This window comes from Protopterus annectens, chromosome 9.part0, assembly GCF_019279795.1.
Source record: "Protopterus annectens isolate FY-2018-M chromosome 9.part0, PAN1.0, whole genome shotgun sequence".
Taxonomy (NCBI): domain Eukaryota; kingdom Metazoa; phylum Chordata; order Ceratodontiformes; family Protopteridae; genus Protopterus; species Protopterus annectens.
The window spans coordinates 1,204,118,188-1,204,132,395 of record NC_056743.1 but is presented as its reverse complement, the minus strand read 5'-3'; the positions used below and the strand labels follow the sequence as shown (position 1 = coordinate 1,204,132,395).

The following is a 14,208-nucleotide window of genomic DNA, read 5'->3' as shown; positions in this document are numbered from 1 at the left end:
AACACCAGAACTCATATTTATCTAACCTAAAACTCTATGTGCAGCAACACTATTGATGAGCAGACGTTTAGCAGGAGCTGCATAAGATGTGTAATTCTTCTCTGCCTTACCTTCTCTAGCCATGGCTGCTAGAGATAGAATAGACTGCTTTCTGTGAATAAAACCACTGAATGACTAATCAAATAATAACAGAAGATACTGAAGCCAGGTGGAGTAGCTATCAACCAAAACAGATTGGAACTGGTGTTTGTGGTTTGTAAACAACCCCTTGTCAAACACCAGCTTCCTGAAACCAGTGAATATAAATGTCACCTTCAGATGTGATAAGAGCAGAACATTCATGGGCAGAAGCAGGACTGAGGTAAGTGAAATGATTATTTCCTAGTCTTGTTTTTCATTTCACATTAACTTGTTCATGTTTTTGTGCACATACTTTTTCCCATGCTGCCATCCTGTGTTTTCTTTTAATCTGTTCTATCTCTTCGCATTTTTTTTTCTCAAGCTCCATCTGTTGTATCTTTTCAGATGCACATAGCAGGAACACATTATATTTAAACTTTCATGATATTTATGCACTTATATTTCAATGCCCCACACTAGAAATATTTATCTTTCAGACCTGGTAGATCTCTGCCTCTTAGTATCAGTCGCTTTAACTTTAGAACTCCATCCACAATGCCTTTTGCTGTATTATATGAGTGATATCCCTCATTTTTAAATGACTGATATTCCTTTTGCCTGCATATCTCTCTGTTTCCCACATAGAAGGGATGTAGAAGGGAAATTTTTGATTAAAGATGCAATATATTTGAAGTTTGCATCTATTAGATATGCTAGCATTTGTCTTTCTGTTGCATTATGTATTTCCAGACTAAGACTGGATTCACCATCTGTTTTAGCCAAACATCGAACATATGATTAGAGGAGACTTTCTCCATTATATTCCTCAGGAAACTTATATCTGTACTTCTCCCTTCCCACATTAGGAGAGACAGCCCTCATTATATGATCAGAAGCCTTTTGAACATATTTCCTATTGCCCGTGTTGGGAGGAACTTCACTTAATTTAGTCATCAGAACTACCCTGCATCCCCCAGTAAGGCATTATATGGCTTGCACTTTATTCTGCTTTTTATTTACAACTTTTTTTTACATTTTTACCTCAAAGAATCCCAATGTACAAGCCCTTAGAAGATGACATGTTAGCAAGGACTCTTACCTTTGTATGCCACCATATGTTCTCCAGTCCTACTGGCCTTTCAGAGCTTCCTGCATACTTCTGTTAAAGTATCTGTAAAGTATGTCCAGTTTTCAGATTTCTTCCTTTTCATGAATTATAATCTCATAGAGGCTTGTAGTACTACATTTTTAGATGGAATCAGAACTGCCAGGTGTTTTCAACGCTCAGAGTTTTACAGAATCCTTCCACATTGCTCCACCCCTTATTGAGTAAGCACCCTGTTGCAATTGTTGATACAATCTGTAAAATAAACATTTAGGTTCATAGGTTCATAGGTAGGTACTAGGCTATCGGCCCTAGGGCCTATACAAGCCTAGCCATAATGATTCCCTGGCTATTGCTTCCCACAAATATTTACTTTCCTGGACCCCTGTCTAGCAGGGCTACTGATGTGATCCCCGGGGTGAATTTCCTATCTCCCATCCAATCGTCAAGGTTCCTCTTGAAGAGGGCCATTGAAGCACTCTGCCTGACATGTATGGGCAGCCTATTCCAGAGTATGGGGAGCCTCTGGGTTAGGAACCTATCCCTCCAGCATGTTCTATTCATCGTGATGACAAGGTTAAGATCCCTGGAGCGTGTGGCTTGGAGGGATTGGGATTTCTTTAAGTGTAGCATGTCCAACAACTCTGGATTTAACATGGCCTTGTATGTTAGACAGAGATCGCCTCTGAGTAGGCAATCTCTGCTTTCATGACTTCTCACTAATGTATCATAATAATGAATTAAGGTAATATATCGGAACAGTCCCAGGAATGAATCTTTGCTGTATCCTGTCAGTCAGTTGTACAGTACTGTAGTGAATTGTAATTTCTAGCATTCACTATGTCTTATCCAGTACCCAATTTAACATATATCATGTCAAACAGATAACAATCAACATCTCCTATGAAAGAAATACTAAAGACCTTTCTGGTACCCAGACAGGTAATGTCCATGTTAACACCCTTAGCCTGTTTTATTTGTTACGGTGATGAATAAATTAATTAACTATATATCATGCCACCTCCCAAACACATGCATTTGCCTTACTTTGATTCTGCAGTACAGCGGATACAGACTAATGTACCTGCCTTATTGTTAACAGAATTTACAATGCATTTCCACAAAAAGAGCTGAGACTTACTGGCAAGCACTCCACTGTCATCATTTTTACACATCAGTTAGCACAGAGGACTAAAGCTCTGAGCTGTTAACTAGCATGCTTCCTGTAGCCAGGGTACAAGGTTTGATTCTTTCCACCATCATCTGCCTACGATATGACTCTAAGCAAATCACTTAAGCAGGCGCCCCTGAAATGGGACAATTTCCTCAGTGGGCCTACACAGTCAACAAACAGGTAAAATAAATAAAATAAAAAAATAAAACATTTGTGGTCAGATAGAACAATGTCAGTTTTCAGTCATTTAACAGTTAGACCACTAGCTGGTGAGTAAGCTCCTCCCTAAATTCATTTATTACTCCTATTTAGATATCTCTTCAAGTTCCACAGTCATATCCAGCTTCAGAGCTGAACATCTTCCAGGTTGCTCTCTCCTGTTAATTTATATAAGTTACAGACAATGCTCCATTCATTTCTCTTGGTAAGACAGTATTGTAGACATTTCATATTTACCTGTCTACACCCTTTCCATCAGCAAATTTGATATCCAACCATCCAACAAATTAATTTGTCCAAACAATTTATCAGTTTGTTTCTTGATTTATGTATTTCTGCCTCCTGATGTTGTCTGTTTTGCTTTAAAAGGTATTGAGTTTGTTTCTTGATTTATGTCTCTCTGCCTCCTGATGTTGTCTGTTTTGTTTTAAAGGTATTGAGTTTGTTTCTTGATTTATGTCTCTCTGTCTCCTGATGTTGTCTGTTTTGTTTTAAAGGTATTCAGTTTGTTTCTTGATTAATGTCTCTGCCTCCTGATGTTGTCTGTTTTGTTTTAAAGGTATTCAGTTTGTTTCTTGATTTATGTCTCTGACTCCTGGTGTTGTCTGTTTTGTTTTAAAGGTATTCATCACAATGAAGTCATCTCTTGCCCTGCTGCTAGTCCTTGGTGTGGCCATCTGCAACTCTTCTGGTAAGGCTTCTTCTTCTTCTTCTACAGTAAACAGCATACATAGATCACAGAAATTCAGTTAGCAGTGACTAAAGCATTGCATGCTGCTGAATATTATTATATTATATTATATTATAACTGAGATTAGCTTTTATAGGCTTAGTCAGTAGTGTAGGTTACAGGGTATGTGGATGATGTGACAGCTAGTAGGGCAAGGATAGCAGCTGCTGGTCATAGAAAGGTGAATTTTAACAACGGTAATTATTCTAAACATTTCAAAGTAAGGGTATAGAAATGACTGGCTGAAAATGGTTAGTATTTTCTCAAAGAAGAGTCTAAGTTTGTGAAGGTTGGTTAAGGGAGGGATATAAGCAAGGCCTATAGTTATGGAACAATGGTTGGATATGTGAAGTTTGTGAGTCACTGTCTAAGGTACTTGTGCATTGTGCATTGTTGAAGGGTAATCATTTGAGGTTAGTTTTGGTTAGAAGAGGAGTTCCTCCTTTCGTTCTTTTACCTGGGCATTAAATGAGTAGTTGTTCTCAGGAAAACGGTGGCTGATATTTGTGTCATGTTTAATTCAAGATTCTGTGATATCCACAAGGTCAGAGTCATGTGTTGTTAGAAAGACCTGCAGTTGTTCTAGTTTGTCTTTTTAAGCTCCAGGTATGTAACAGGGTTCTTTTTAATGGAGGGTGATTAAAATGAGTTGGTTTTGTGCAACAGACAGATGGGTTAGGCGGGCCTGGGCTGCATTCAGTGTGGCTACAGATAAGGAAGATGTATATTAGTGTTGTAAGCAGAATGGTAAAGCATAAATAAATTAGTTTAATTTTATTTTAAGGTGATTTTTAAAAATTGGAAGAGTACAGTGTGTAAAGAGGGCAGTATAGCATGGTGGATATGGATGGTGATGTGGGGAGAGGTAGATGCAGGTGATGGAAATTAGTGAAGGAAGTAGAGTTGTTGAAAAGTATGATATATTAAGTGGATGATCTAGATGAGTGGTTTGTGGTATCAAAATGGACTGGGTTGTTGTAGCTTTGGTACTGACAAGTGCTATAACAAGGTCTATAGCAATGAAATTCATGTTGGACTACTATGTGGCTTTACTTTAAGTGATGATATGTACCTTTGCTTGTAGATAGGTACTGTAGGACCACTGTTTGCATAAGAGCACTCTGCTATATTAAGACACTTCCCCTTTATCTACAGCTGTGTAACTGTGGCATTAGTATATATAAGTGAGGAGGCTGTTGCCCCCCATATGTGGTACTGGAGGGATTGCTACATGCTATCTGTGGGTGGTTCACAGATAACTTATGATTTTATTAAGCTGTAATTAAGCAGTTATTTTATGTGTTTACATCACAGTCATTCACAGAGGAAACTCCTTACATCCTGCTAATGACTGCGCCCTGAGCTATCTCTGCCTTTTTCTAGCTGCCTATGTACACTGCGTCACCCTCTCAACAATTCCATTATCAAAGGTCCCATATTCATTTCCATAACTTTCCCAGCAATAAGGTATGTTGCCCAATGATAATGGCTTACCACAAACCAGATGGATCATATCCATTGGGAATCCAGTATTCATTTTAGCAGTTAACAATCACAGAAAGGTACTTGGCTGGTCTCACATGATTTGCTGTAAGTGAATATGCACTTAGGAAAATTCACACGATTCTTTGCTCAAAAAAGTCCTTCAGCATTATTCAGAATGGTCTGTTCATAATGTTGCCATTATCAGTGTTAGGACTCTTGGCCAACCCTATACCAGTTCTGCTGCTCTGTGTAAGGGCACCGCTACTGCTGCTATCCTCATTACCTGAAAATGCCCCTATATCTAAAGGTGCACTGAATAGCCTGATAAGTGGTCTGAACAATACACCTTTAAGCTTCCTGTCTATGGCGGTTTACCTTCTACGTCCCATGCATTGTCACTTCTTAGTTTGAGCAGCTTTTACCCAATGCCTTTTAATTTATTGCTTCGCCTACTTCTTTTCTCTTGCCTCAGAAAGTTTGCATCATCCACGCACAGAATCCTCTTTTTCCTTGGTAAACTGAGTATAACAGAAACACTTAACATCCTTAAATGGAGATTTGCACCCATCTACCGAGTTAATCTGGATTTTATTACCACTATACCTCTACTTTTCAGTGAAGTACCTGAACAATATTTTTTTCACATTTTCTCTTTCACCATACCAGCTCCCATGCTGATGTCTTTTTCATTACTACATAATTTGCACAAACAGATGCTTCTTAATATCCCTGCATGGCTTTCACTCCCTTCTCTTAAGGCATACATTTCCTTTGCATAAAAACATATTTCTTTTGGCTTTAACTGCCTCTTCACTGTTACTTTACATAATGGCTAAGGCACAAGGTTGCAAAGCTGCAATCTTGAGTTTAAATCCTGGTATTCCACAAATGCATGGTATGTAATTCTCAGCACCGAAGACTTGATTGGAGTGGTAGGCAATCTTCTCACACCTTCACATGCAGGTCTTTACTTAATATAACCAACTCCAAAGTCATGCAGCCTCAGAGTAGGCCAGGAATTTCATTAAATTATCCTGCCACTCCAGGAGGACTTGCTGTAGTGTAGAGCTACTATGCCAAGAGTAGAGGGGGGAAGAAATGTCATCCTTGACAAAAAGACCTCTACTTTAATTGGGCCTACATATTTACCAAAATCAGTTAAATAAATCAGCATGTTTAACTCATACTGGCTAGCCTAAGTCTGGTTTATTTTCTTCTTGCAGTTACATAGAAGTGCTTTATACCTGAGGCTGGGCAATACTTTTGTCACAGGTGTCATGGACATTCTTGAAACATGATTCATACAGACATATGATTAAATGCTACTAAAATGTAGACAAAAATTGAAAGCTATTGACCATGAAACTAAATACTGAGCCAAATTTAGAATACTGTAGTGCAGACCGTTTCCTCTGATGTGAACTGTTGTTTAAATGTTCTTTTCTTCCCTGCAGTGCTCAGACAGCCACAGTGTCCCCCTCAGGAGGAATTCTGTGACGAATGCCCTAAGACAACTGGAGAAGATGAGGAAGCAGAGAAACTTGAGAAGGAATGCCCAACAAATGAGGTGATAGAGAAATCATCGCGTAGTCTCACCAACCTCATGCTTAAAGGCATGCTAGACCCTGAATCCAAGGAGATTTGTGCAAACCTAACTGTAAAGAAGTGTACCAAGCCAGGCACAGAGGATTGGGACCAGGTTGGGGATACCTGCATTCACTTCTTTAACATCCACACCACGTTTCACTGTGCAGAGGTAAGATATCAATATTTCCTATTTCTGTTTCAAATATTTCTTACTTTTAGTTTTATAATAGCTTTCTTCCCTGTAGCAATGTCTAGTTAGAACCAGTTATGGTTCTCTACTCTGAACCCTTTCCAAGGAAGCTAGTGCTATTTTGAGTTGAACTTATAGGAAGAACCTCCCCATAGTAAAAGGAATGTGGCACTGCTGATAACCTGTGAATAGTCAGTCAGTAACTCGCTGTTCTCAAGAGTCCCTATGTCCACAGCTAATGTTTTTTGAGTTAGCAGTTGCAGACACTTGCCTGATGACAAGCACATTGCTGACTGAGTCTGCACAAGTAACTCACTGAATGTACTCAAAGCTCTTTTGTCTACAACTCATGTTCTTTGGGCTGGCACTTACTGATATCTGTGCCCCCCTCCAGTTAAATTACAGACACACTGCCAACAATATCTGCACAGTAACTCACTGGCAGTGCTGACTGCAGCTCTTGCACTTTAAACCCATTCACTTGTGCCCAAAGCTGTTGTATCATGACTTACTGTAACATCCATGGGTAAAAATAGACCTGTAATATTGTACAAAGCTTCTCCTCCAACAGTGTTCTGCTATTGTTTTTTTTTTTAAAAAAAACATCTTTATTAAATTTTCGTGTATGACACAGGCAATCTTACATTTATATAAATGAAAATAAACCATAACAACACAATCTTGGTTGCAAACATTGTAAGTTACAAACCGTGCCAACACAACTTTAGCTACAGACATTATACATCACTTTTAATATATCCAGTCATTTTTAGTCAACCATTACATAACTTATTTAAATCCTGCCTTCTATCAAACCTCATTCCTCCTCTGTAATTATTGAGCCCACATTTCTAATTTTTTTCTCTATGTAATTTGCTCCTACCCTTTTCCAATGATCCAAGTTCCAGTTGTTTTATCTCTATTACTATGTTCTAGTAAAGTTGGTTTACACTTTGATTTCCATTTTCTAGTAATTGCTTTTTGGCAGCCATCATAATTAGACTCAGCAAGGCCTTACTATGTCTAAACAATTCTGATTTTGTATCATAGCTTAAAAAACTAATTTCCCTAGTTACTCCAATTTGCTCACACATCATCTCCCGACAGTGCAGACTGCAGGGAATCTTTAAAGACCATCATCTCATTACACTCCAGAAAATAAGATCCCCGTCCTGTTCCTTCCCCATCACACCTCTAACATTTTCTGTCTTCCTGAGGAAAAGTTCTTTGGCGCATGCTTGAGGTATAAAAATACCTATGTAAACACTTCCAGGCAAAGATCTTAAATCTTCTACATTTTGTTGCATGTTTGGGAGACATACATATATCTCCCCATTATTTCTTTGTGAATTGCTTATCCAGTCTCTCTTCCCAATCCTTCCTAACCTCCTCTGCTTGATTTTTATAGTTATCATGCAATATTTTATTTGCTCTACTAATTATTCCTTTCTTAACAGCAACTTCTGTTCGAGATTCTACCCAAAACTCTTACCAGTGCTGGTCTTTTGTTTAGGACCCCGTATTTCTTTCTGTTTTGCCTATACTTTCATATCAATCCTTGGTGTGGAAGGCAATTTCTAACCTGCAGTCCAAATAAGTTGTTGGCATCTTCCCATTCTATTACCCTTCCCCCTCTAGTTATTTGCTCGCAATACCTTGGTTCCTTTGCAATTTTCTCTAATATATTCCTGCTCCCTCTTGCCTATTGTCTGTATCCCTAATTGCATTCATTCCTTTCAGCAGAATCTCCTTTCTCCATTCCCATATTGGCTTAGTTCTTAGAATACCTTCTGCCACTTTATGATTATAATAGTCTGTATGATTATTATTGTTCTCCTTAAAGGTCTGTATCCAAAATCCCAGTCTCTCCTTGTTACTTGAGCTTCTCCTCTGTTTCATCATCATCTCTTTCCATTTTGAATATAGTTTTCTGCTTGTGCTATGTATAGAAGCCTTAACTGTGTTGCTCTGAAATACCCCTTCAACTCAGATTATCCCAATCCACCCTGTTCTTCTGGAAGAATAAGCTTATCCCACTTAACTCTTGCTATCTATCCCTCCCAGATAAAACCCTTCAGATCTTTATTAATTCCAATCCACAACTTCCCATCTGGTTGATAAAAATATGCCTGACATGTATAAAACTAAATGGATTAAAAACATTTTAACTGCTTGTATCTTACTATCAATATCCATACAACAGAGCTTCCATTTTCTCACTTTTTGTATTATCTTTTGTTTAGTCTCTTCTCACATATCCTTAGCTGCCACACCAGTATCATTTTTAATTCATACTCAAACTTTAACATTTGTCAGTCCTTCTAAGTAATTCTTGTTACTTCTTAACCACATCTCCCTTTCTTTTATTTCCACTCTATTTTTAAAATCCACTTTAATTTTATCCCACTCTCTAGCTATACTTTCAGAAGAAATTTCTCATGTCCCCATAAGTATGAATACTGCTGAACCAATTTGTATGTGTGAGTATATAGTTTACCGCTATTGCTTTTGCTTTAGCTTCATTAATTTTGTATCCCAAAACATTTGAAACTGTCTCAATGTGTTCCACAGCACTGTAATGTCCCTTTCTGGTTTTGTCAGGTATAAAATAATGTAATCTGCAAATAGAGCCAGCTTTTCTTGACTACCATACCAATTATAATTTTGAATTTCTGAGTCCCTTAATTTCTTTGCCAATGGTTCTAAATATAATACAAATAACAAAGGGAAGAGAGGACATCCATGCCTGGCTCCTCTGCTCAAGCAGAGATTATCAGAGATGACCCCACCCACTTTAATTTTCACCTCCGGTCCCTCATATATCCTCCTAATCAACCTTATAATTTTATCAAGGAATTCAAATGTTTCCATTGTTCTGCTCATAAAGTCACAGCTTACTCTCTGTCAAATGCTTGCTCTGCATCAAGACCCACCAACAATGGTACCTTCTTACATTCTGCTTCCCTCTGGATCATCACCTTTCTGTTAATATTGTCAAATGTCTGCCTCCCCTCTACAAAACCACATTGATCCATACCTATCAATTTTGGCATCACATTTGCCATTCCTTTAGCAATTATAGACATAAACATTTTATAAACATGATTTAGTATTGAAATGGGCCTGTATGAAGCTGGATCTAATGGACCTTTACCCCCCTTTAGGTATTACAGCTACTACTGCTTTCTTCCAGGATGTTGGTACCTCTCTTTCTCTTAAAATACTGTTAAACAAAACCTTCCAGATCTTTATCAGTTTTTCACCTCTTAGCTTTCAAACTTCTACAGGAATACTATCTATTCCTGGGGACTTTCCTGTAACTTGGTTATATATCACCATTTTTATCTCATCTCCTCCTATTCTAAGTATGAGTAATTGAGCCTTCTTTATCTCTAACCTTGGCATATTTAATTCTTCCATAAACATTTTCCTTTGTACCTTTTCTTGATTTCCATATTTCTCTGCTTTATACAGACTTTCATTATATTTTAAAAAAATTTCTAATACTTTTACCAGATCACTTATAATATTCCTTGTTATAGGCTCCCTACGCTTCTACTTTCTGTTGCCTGAGTCTTTGTGCTAAAAGTTTTAGAGTTATTATGAAAAAGCAGTTGCTTAACAGAAGTCTTTTTAAACTAATGCATATTATTGAGGTAATCCCTTATTTTCTGTTTAGCATTTTGCAGTTGCTCCTCTTCTTGCTCTGTGAGATTCCCCCTATTTTGCAATACTTTAACATTTGTCAGTCCCTCTAAGTATCTCTTGTTACTTCTTAACCATATATCTGTTTCTTTTATTTCCACCCTATTTTTAAATTCCACTTTAATTTTATCCCACTGCCTAGCTAAACTTTCAGAAGAAATTTCTATCTTCTCTAATATCCCTTGAATAATTTCTACTGCCCATTTCTTAAATTCCTCTCTTTTCACAAAAAGGTGGTTGGGAAAGTGCCGGTATGTCATTTTTATTTCATTATCCTGTGTTTTTATTTTATTTATTATTGGCGCATGATCTGACATAGTTATTGAGTGTGTATTAAGACCTTCAACTAAATGCACATGTTCCTGTGAAATGTAAATTTTGTCTAACCTAGCCCAGTTTTTGTATCTTGGGGAATAATATGTAAATTCACTCCAAACTACTAGTACTGAATTCCATGCCAAGTATTTTCATAAATTTCTTTAAAAAGCTACCTCCTTTGTTATATTTTCCCTTCTTGGCCCCCAGACACATCTTCACTGTTGCAAATGAAATTCCAGTTCCCACCTGTAGGTAATATTCCTTTCTGAAAACTGATTATTTCTCATATAATTTTCTTAAGCTCCATTATATCAGTTTTTGGTGGAATATAAATACATGTCAGGGTAATCCTTCTCCCTAGCCAGTAGCCCCTTAGTACTACAAATCTGTAATTATTTTTGTTTATATTTTCTTCTATTATTATTGGAACTCTTCTTGCAATTAATATAGGTACTCTTCTCTTCCTTTGCCCCAGGTATTCTGCTGAATAACCATCCTGAACACCTTTATTTATCAAATTCACATGTTAAGTTCTTTCAAGTGTGTCTCCTGGAGCATAACTACTTGCACTCTACTTTTTTTAAATAGTTCGCTACTCTTTCTTTTTTGTATTTATCTGTGAGACCATTAATGTTTAAAGATGTTATAGAAAGAATAATATTCTTGAGGGATTATTATTCCCAGCATTTATATATAACATATTTTTTTGTTAAATGTCTGGTTCCAGCTTTTGTGTTACATGCATGTACATTTGGCAAGCTAATCTTTTATACAGTTGTTTCTTGTCATCTCCATTTTAGTGTATCTCATATCTTGCAGAATTTTTTGTTTTTATGAAAGCTCTCAAACAAAAATGCACACCCCCAATATCCTTCTAAACCCTATTAACTTAATAATAACACACAAAATTATGTACATAGTAAGAACAAACATTCTAAACTGATAGCCACACCCACAGGCTGGAGACAACCAAAAAGAAAGATTATTCATGCTAAGACTCATGATGCAGCCTGTGCTTTTAGTAAGTGCTATCTGGTTTTGTCTTATCTTTATAGCTCTCCCAGCTAAGAAGACACTTGAAGGCTTTCAGTAAACATATTCTCCAAGCCATTTCTCTTTATCAGATTGTCATCTGGTCACATGCAAACCAAACACAAACTGCTAAGGATACCTTGTTTACCAGAAAAAAAATTTATAATACTCAGTATTTATTTATATTCTCTGCAGTAAACTTGTTACTGGATACATTCTAAGGTTAACCCAATAATTTCCCTATGCAAGCATGAGAAAAAGCACACTATTTTTTCTTTTGTCATGCTGTCTTAATCAGACCTTTCCTCTCCCCTTTTTCCCTACATGCAGTGTCTATATTTCTTAAAACTGATAAAGGAAAAAGAGAGAAGAATGGAGAAAAAGAAAAAAAGCACCCGTTTATATTAGTATCCCCATTACATTAAAAAAGAACTAAGAAAACCTTACTTCAAAGCTTGCTTAGAAAGTCGTGCAACATTTAAACATTACCATTAAAAAAAAAAAACACAGAAATATGTTTTACTTACAGTTAACTTTCTCCCTTCCCCTCCCCTCTCCAAAGTAGTTCTTCAAAGATTAATGACATAATGTAGGGCATGTGCTTTAAAGTCCCCTACAAGTTTAACAAAGTCCACAAAAATCCAATATTTACAAATCCTCTTATTCTGATATGTTTCACAAATATAATTCTTGCTTTTTAAACCCACATTTGTCTTTTCCAAGTTATTGATTTGATTCTCTGAACAATAATACCATTTATTTTATTTATTTTAACATTTGTTTAACAGGATAGTCCGGCTGGACTACTAATGTCCATTTTCAGTGGAGTCCTGGGGAGAAAAGCTCCATACATTAGGAAACATACAGTTATACACAGTATTAATGGAAGAGACAGTAGAGTAACATGCTATAGGAATGCTAATAGTTATAAAGGATACAAAGTTGCAGTACAGTTTATAAGTGTAGCAGTTTCATGGAAAAGCATAGGTACAATATATGTCTTAGGTATTGTCATAGTAGAATATATTTACAATATATACATTTGATACACAAGACAACTGTAGAGCAATTTATAAATGTGCTACAGAGGCTTAGGGAGGTAGGCTACTGTGTTGGGTTTGCCTCCAGGAGGGAGAATTGCACTTGCATTGATTTAAGGAGATTTTTGATAGTAGTGGAACAGTTCTGCAGTCTGAGGTCGAGAGGTAGAGTATTCCATGGCTTTGTGACTTTGTTGGGGAAGAGGGATTCCCCATGGCTGTTTTTACATGGGATAGTTGCGATCATGCAAACATGAAGCAGGGTATATCCTTTAAAGTACAAAACACAAATCATCAGGCCAGGTATCCAAAATTTATTCCAGTAAAATATGTAGCACTTTGGTTCACAGCCTTCAAGGAATAAAACAGTACATAAAAAACTGCACCATAGATATATATATATATATATATATATATATATATATATATATATATATATATATATATATATATATATCCAAAACGAACGAATGAAGACCAACAACAAACATACAAACATATATATATATATATATATATATATAAATACACACCATCATTAATTAAGTCATTTAAGAAAACATGAAGCAGAGTATATTCTTTAAAGTCCTCCACAAGTTTAGCAAAGTCCAAGGAAGCCCAATCTTTCAGATTTTCTTGTTCTGTCATATCTCACACAAATAATTATTGCTTTGTCATCCTACAGTTTTTGATATCCAAGTTACTATCCTTAATCCTATTCATCTCCATCTCCCAAATCCTGTCTCTGTTTCATTTCCAACATATTTCTGATTCTTCTAGTTGATTCTTATGTTTTCTTCCTTCTCTCAGGCAACTGAAACAGTGGAAAAGATTTCACAGGCTCAGTCTCTTTGTAGTTCTTATCACCAGGAGAACACAAAGAGAACCTCCTTTTGATTCACAGCTCACCATTTTGTGGACAAACTTTTGTATTTCTTCCTTAGCATGTATTTCATCAAAAAATGATTTTGTCCCTCCATGGAAAAACACTTTGAAGATGGCTGGGTACAATAGTTTCAATGTCACGCTGCTTTTCAGTACTCCCTAAATAATGGAATACATTTATTCCTCTTCTGCCTGGTGTACACTGACTAATCATTCACCACAAACACTCTGTTGTCTCCCATTTTTAGTCCTTTATCCTTCTGCCACAGTTTTGTCAGAAGTAACTCCTTCTGCAGATAAGACTGCATCTTTATTATTAACAGTCTAGGTTGGTTGTTTTCTAGTAAGCAGATTTGAAGCATACACATGACGTGCCCTTTCAGTTACCAGTTTCTGTTGTGGAATACCAGTCTAGTTGCTTATTTGTGCTTTCATAAAATTAATACAGTCTGTTCCTTCCAACTTCTCTGGTACATCATAAAATCTCAGGTTTTCCCTACGTGAGCTATCCTTCAACTATATTGATTTTTGAAACATCTCTTCTTGTACAGTCTCATATTCAGCCAGCCTTTTCCTCATTTCAACCACTGAGTGTTGTAGTTCTGTCACCTTATCTGA

General features: G+C 36.7%; 1 protein-coding gene across 1 annotated transcript in view; it reads left to right on the top strand.

Annotated features, from left to right (window-relative positions):
* The first annotated feature begins 291 nt into the window (after positions 1–291).
* Positions 292–14,208, top strand: part of LOC122811940 (snaclec coagulation factor IX/factor X-binding protein subunit A-like) — an 82,567-nt gene continuing 68,650 nt past the window's right edge. The window contains exons 1-3 of the mRNA XM_044084125.1: positions 292–361; positions 3,240–3,309; positions 6,288–6,589. Of these exons, the coding sequence (XP_043940060.1) occupies positions 341–361; positions 3,240–3,309; positions 6,288–6,589 (393 nt within the window). The 5' untranslated portion in view covers positions 292–340. The remainder of the gene's footprint in view (positions 362–3,239; positions 3,310–6,287; positions 6,590–14,208) is intronic.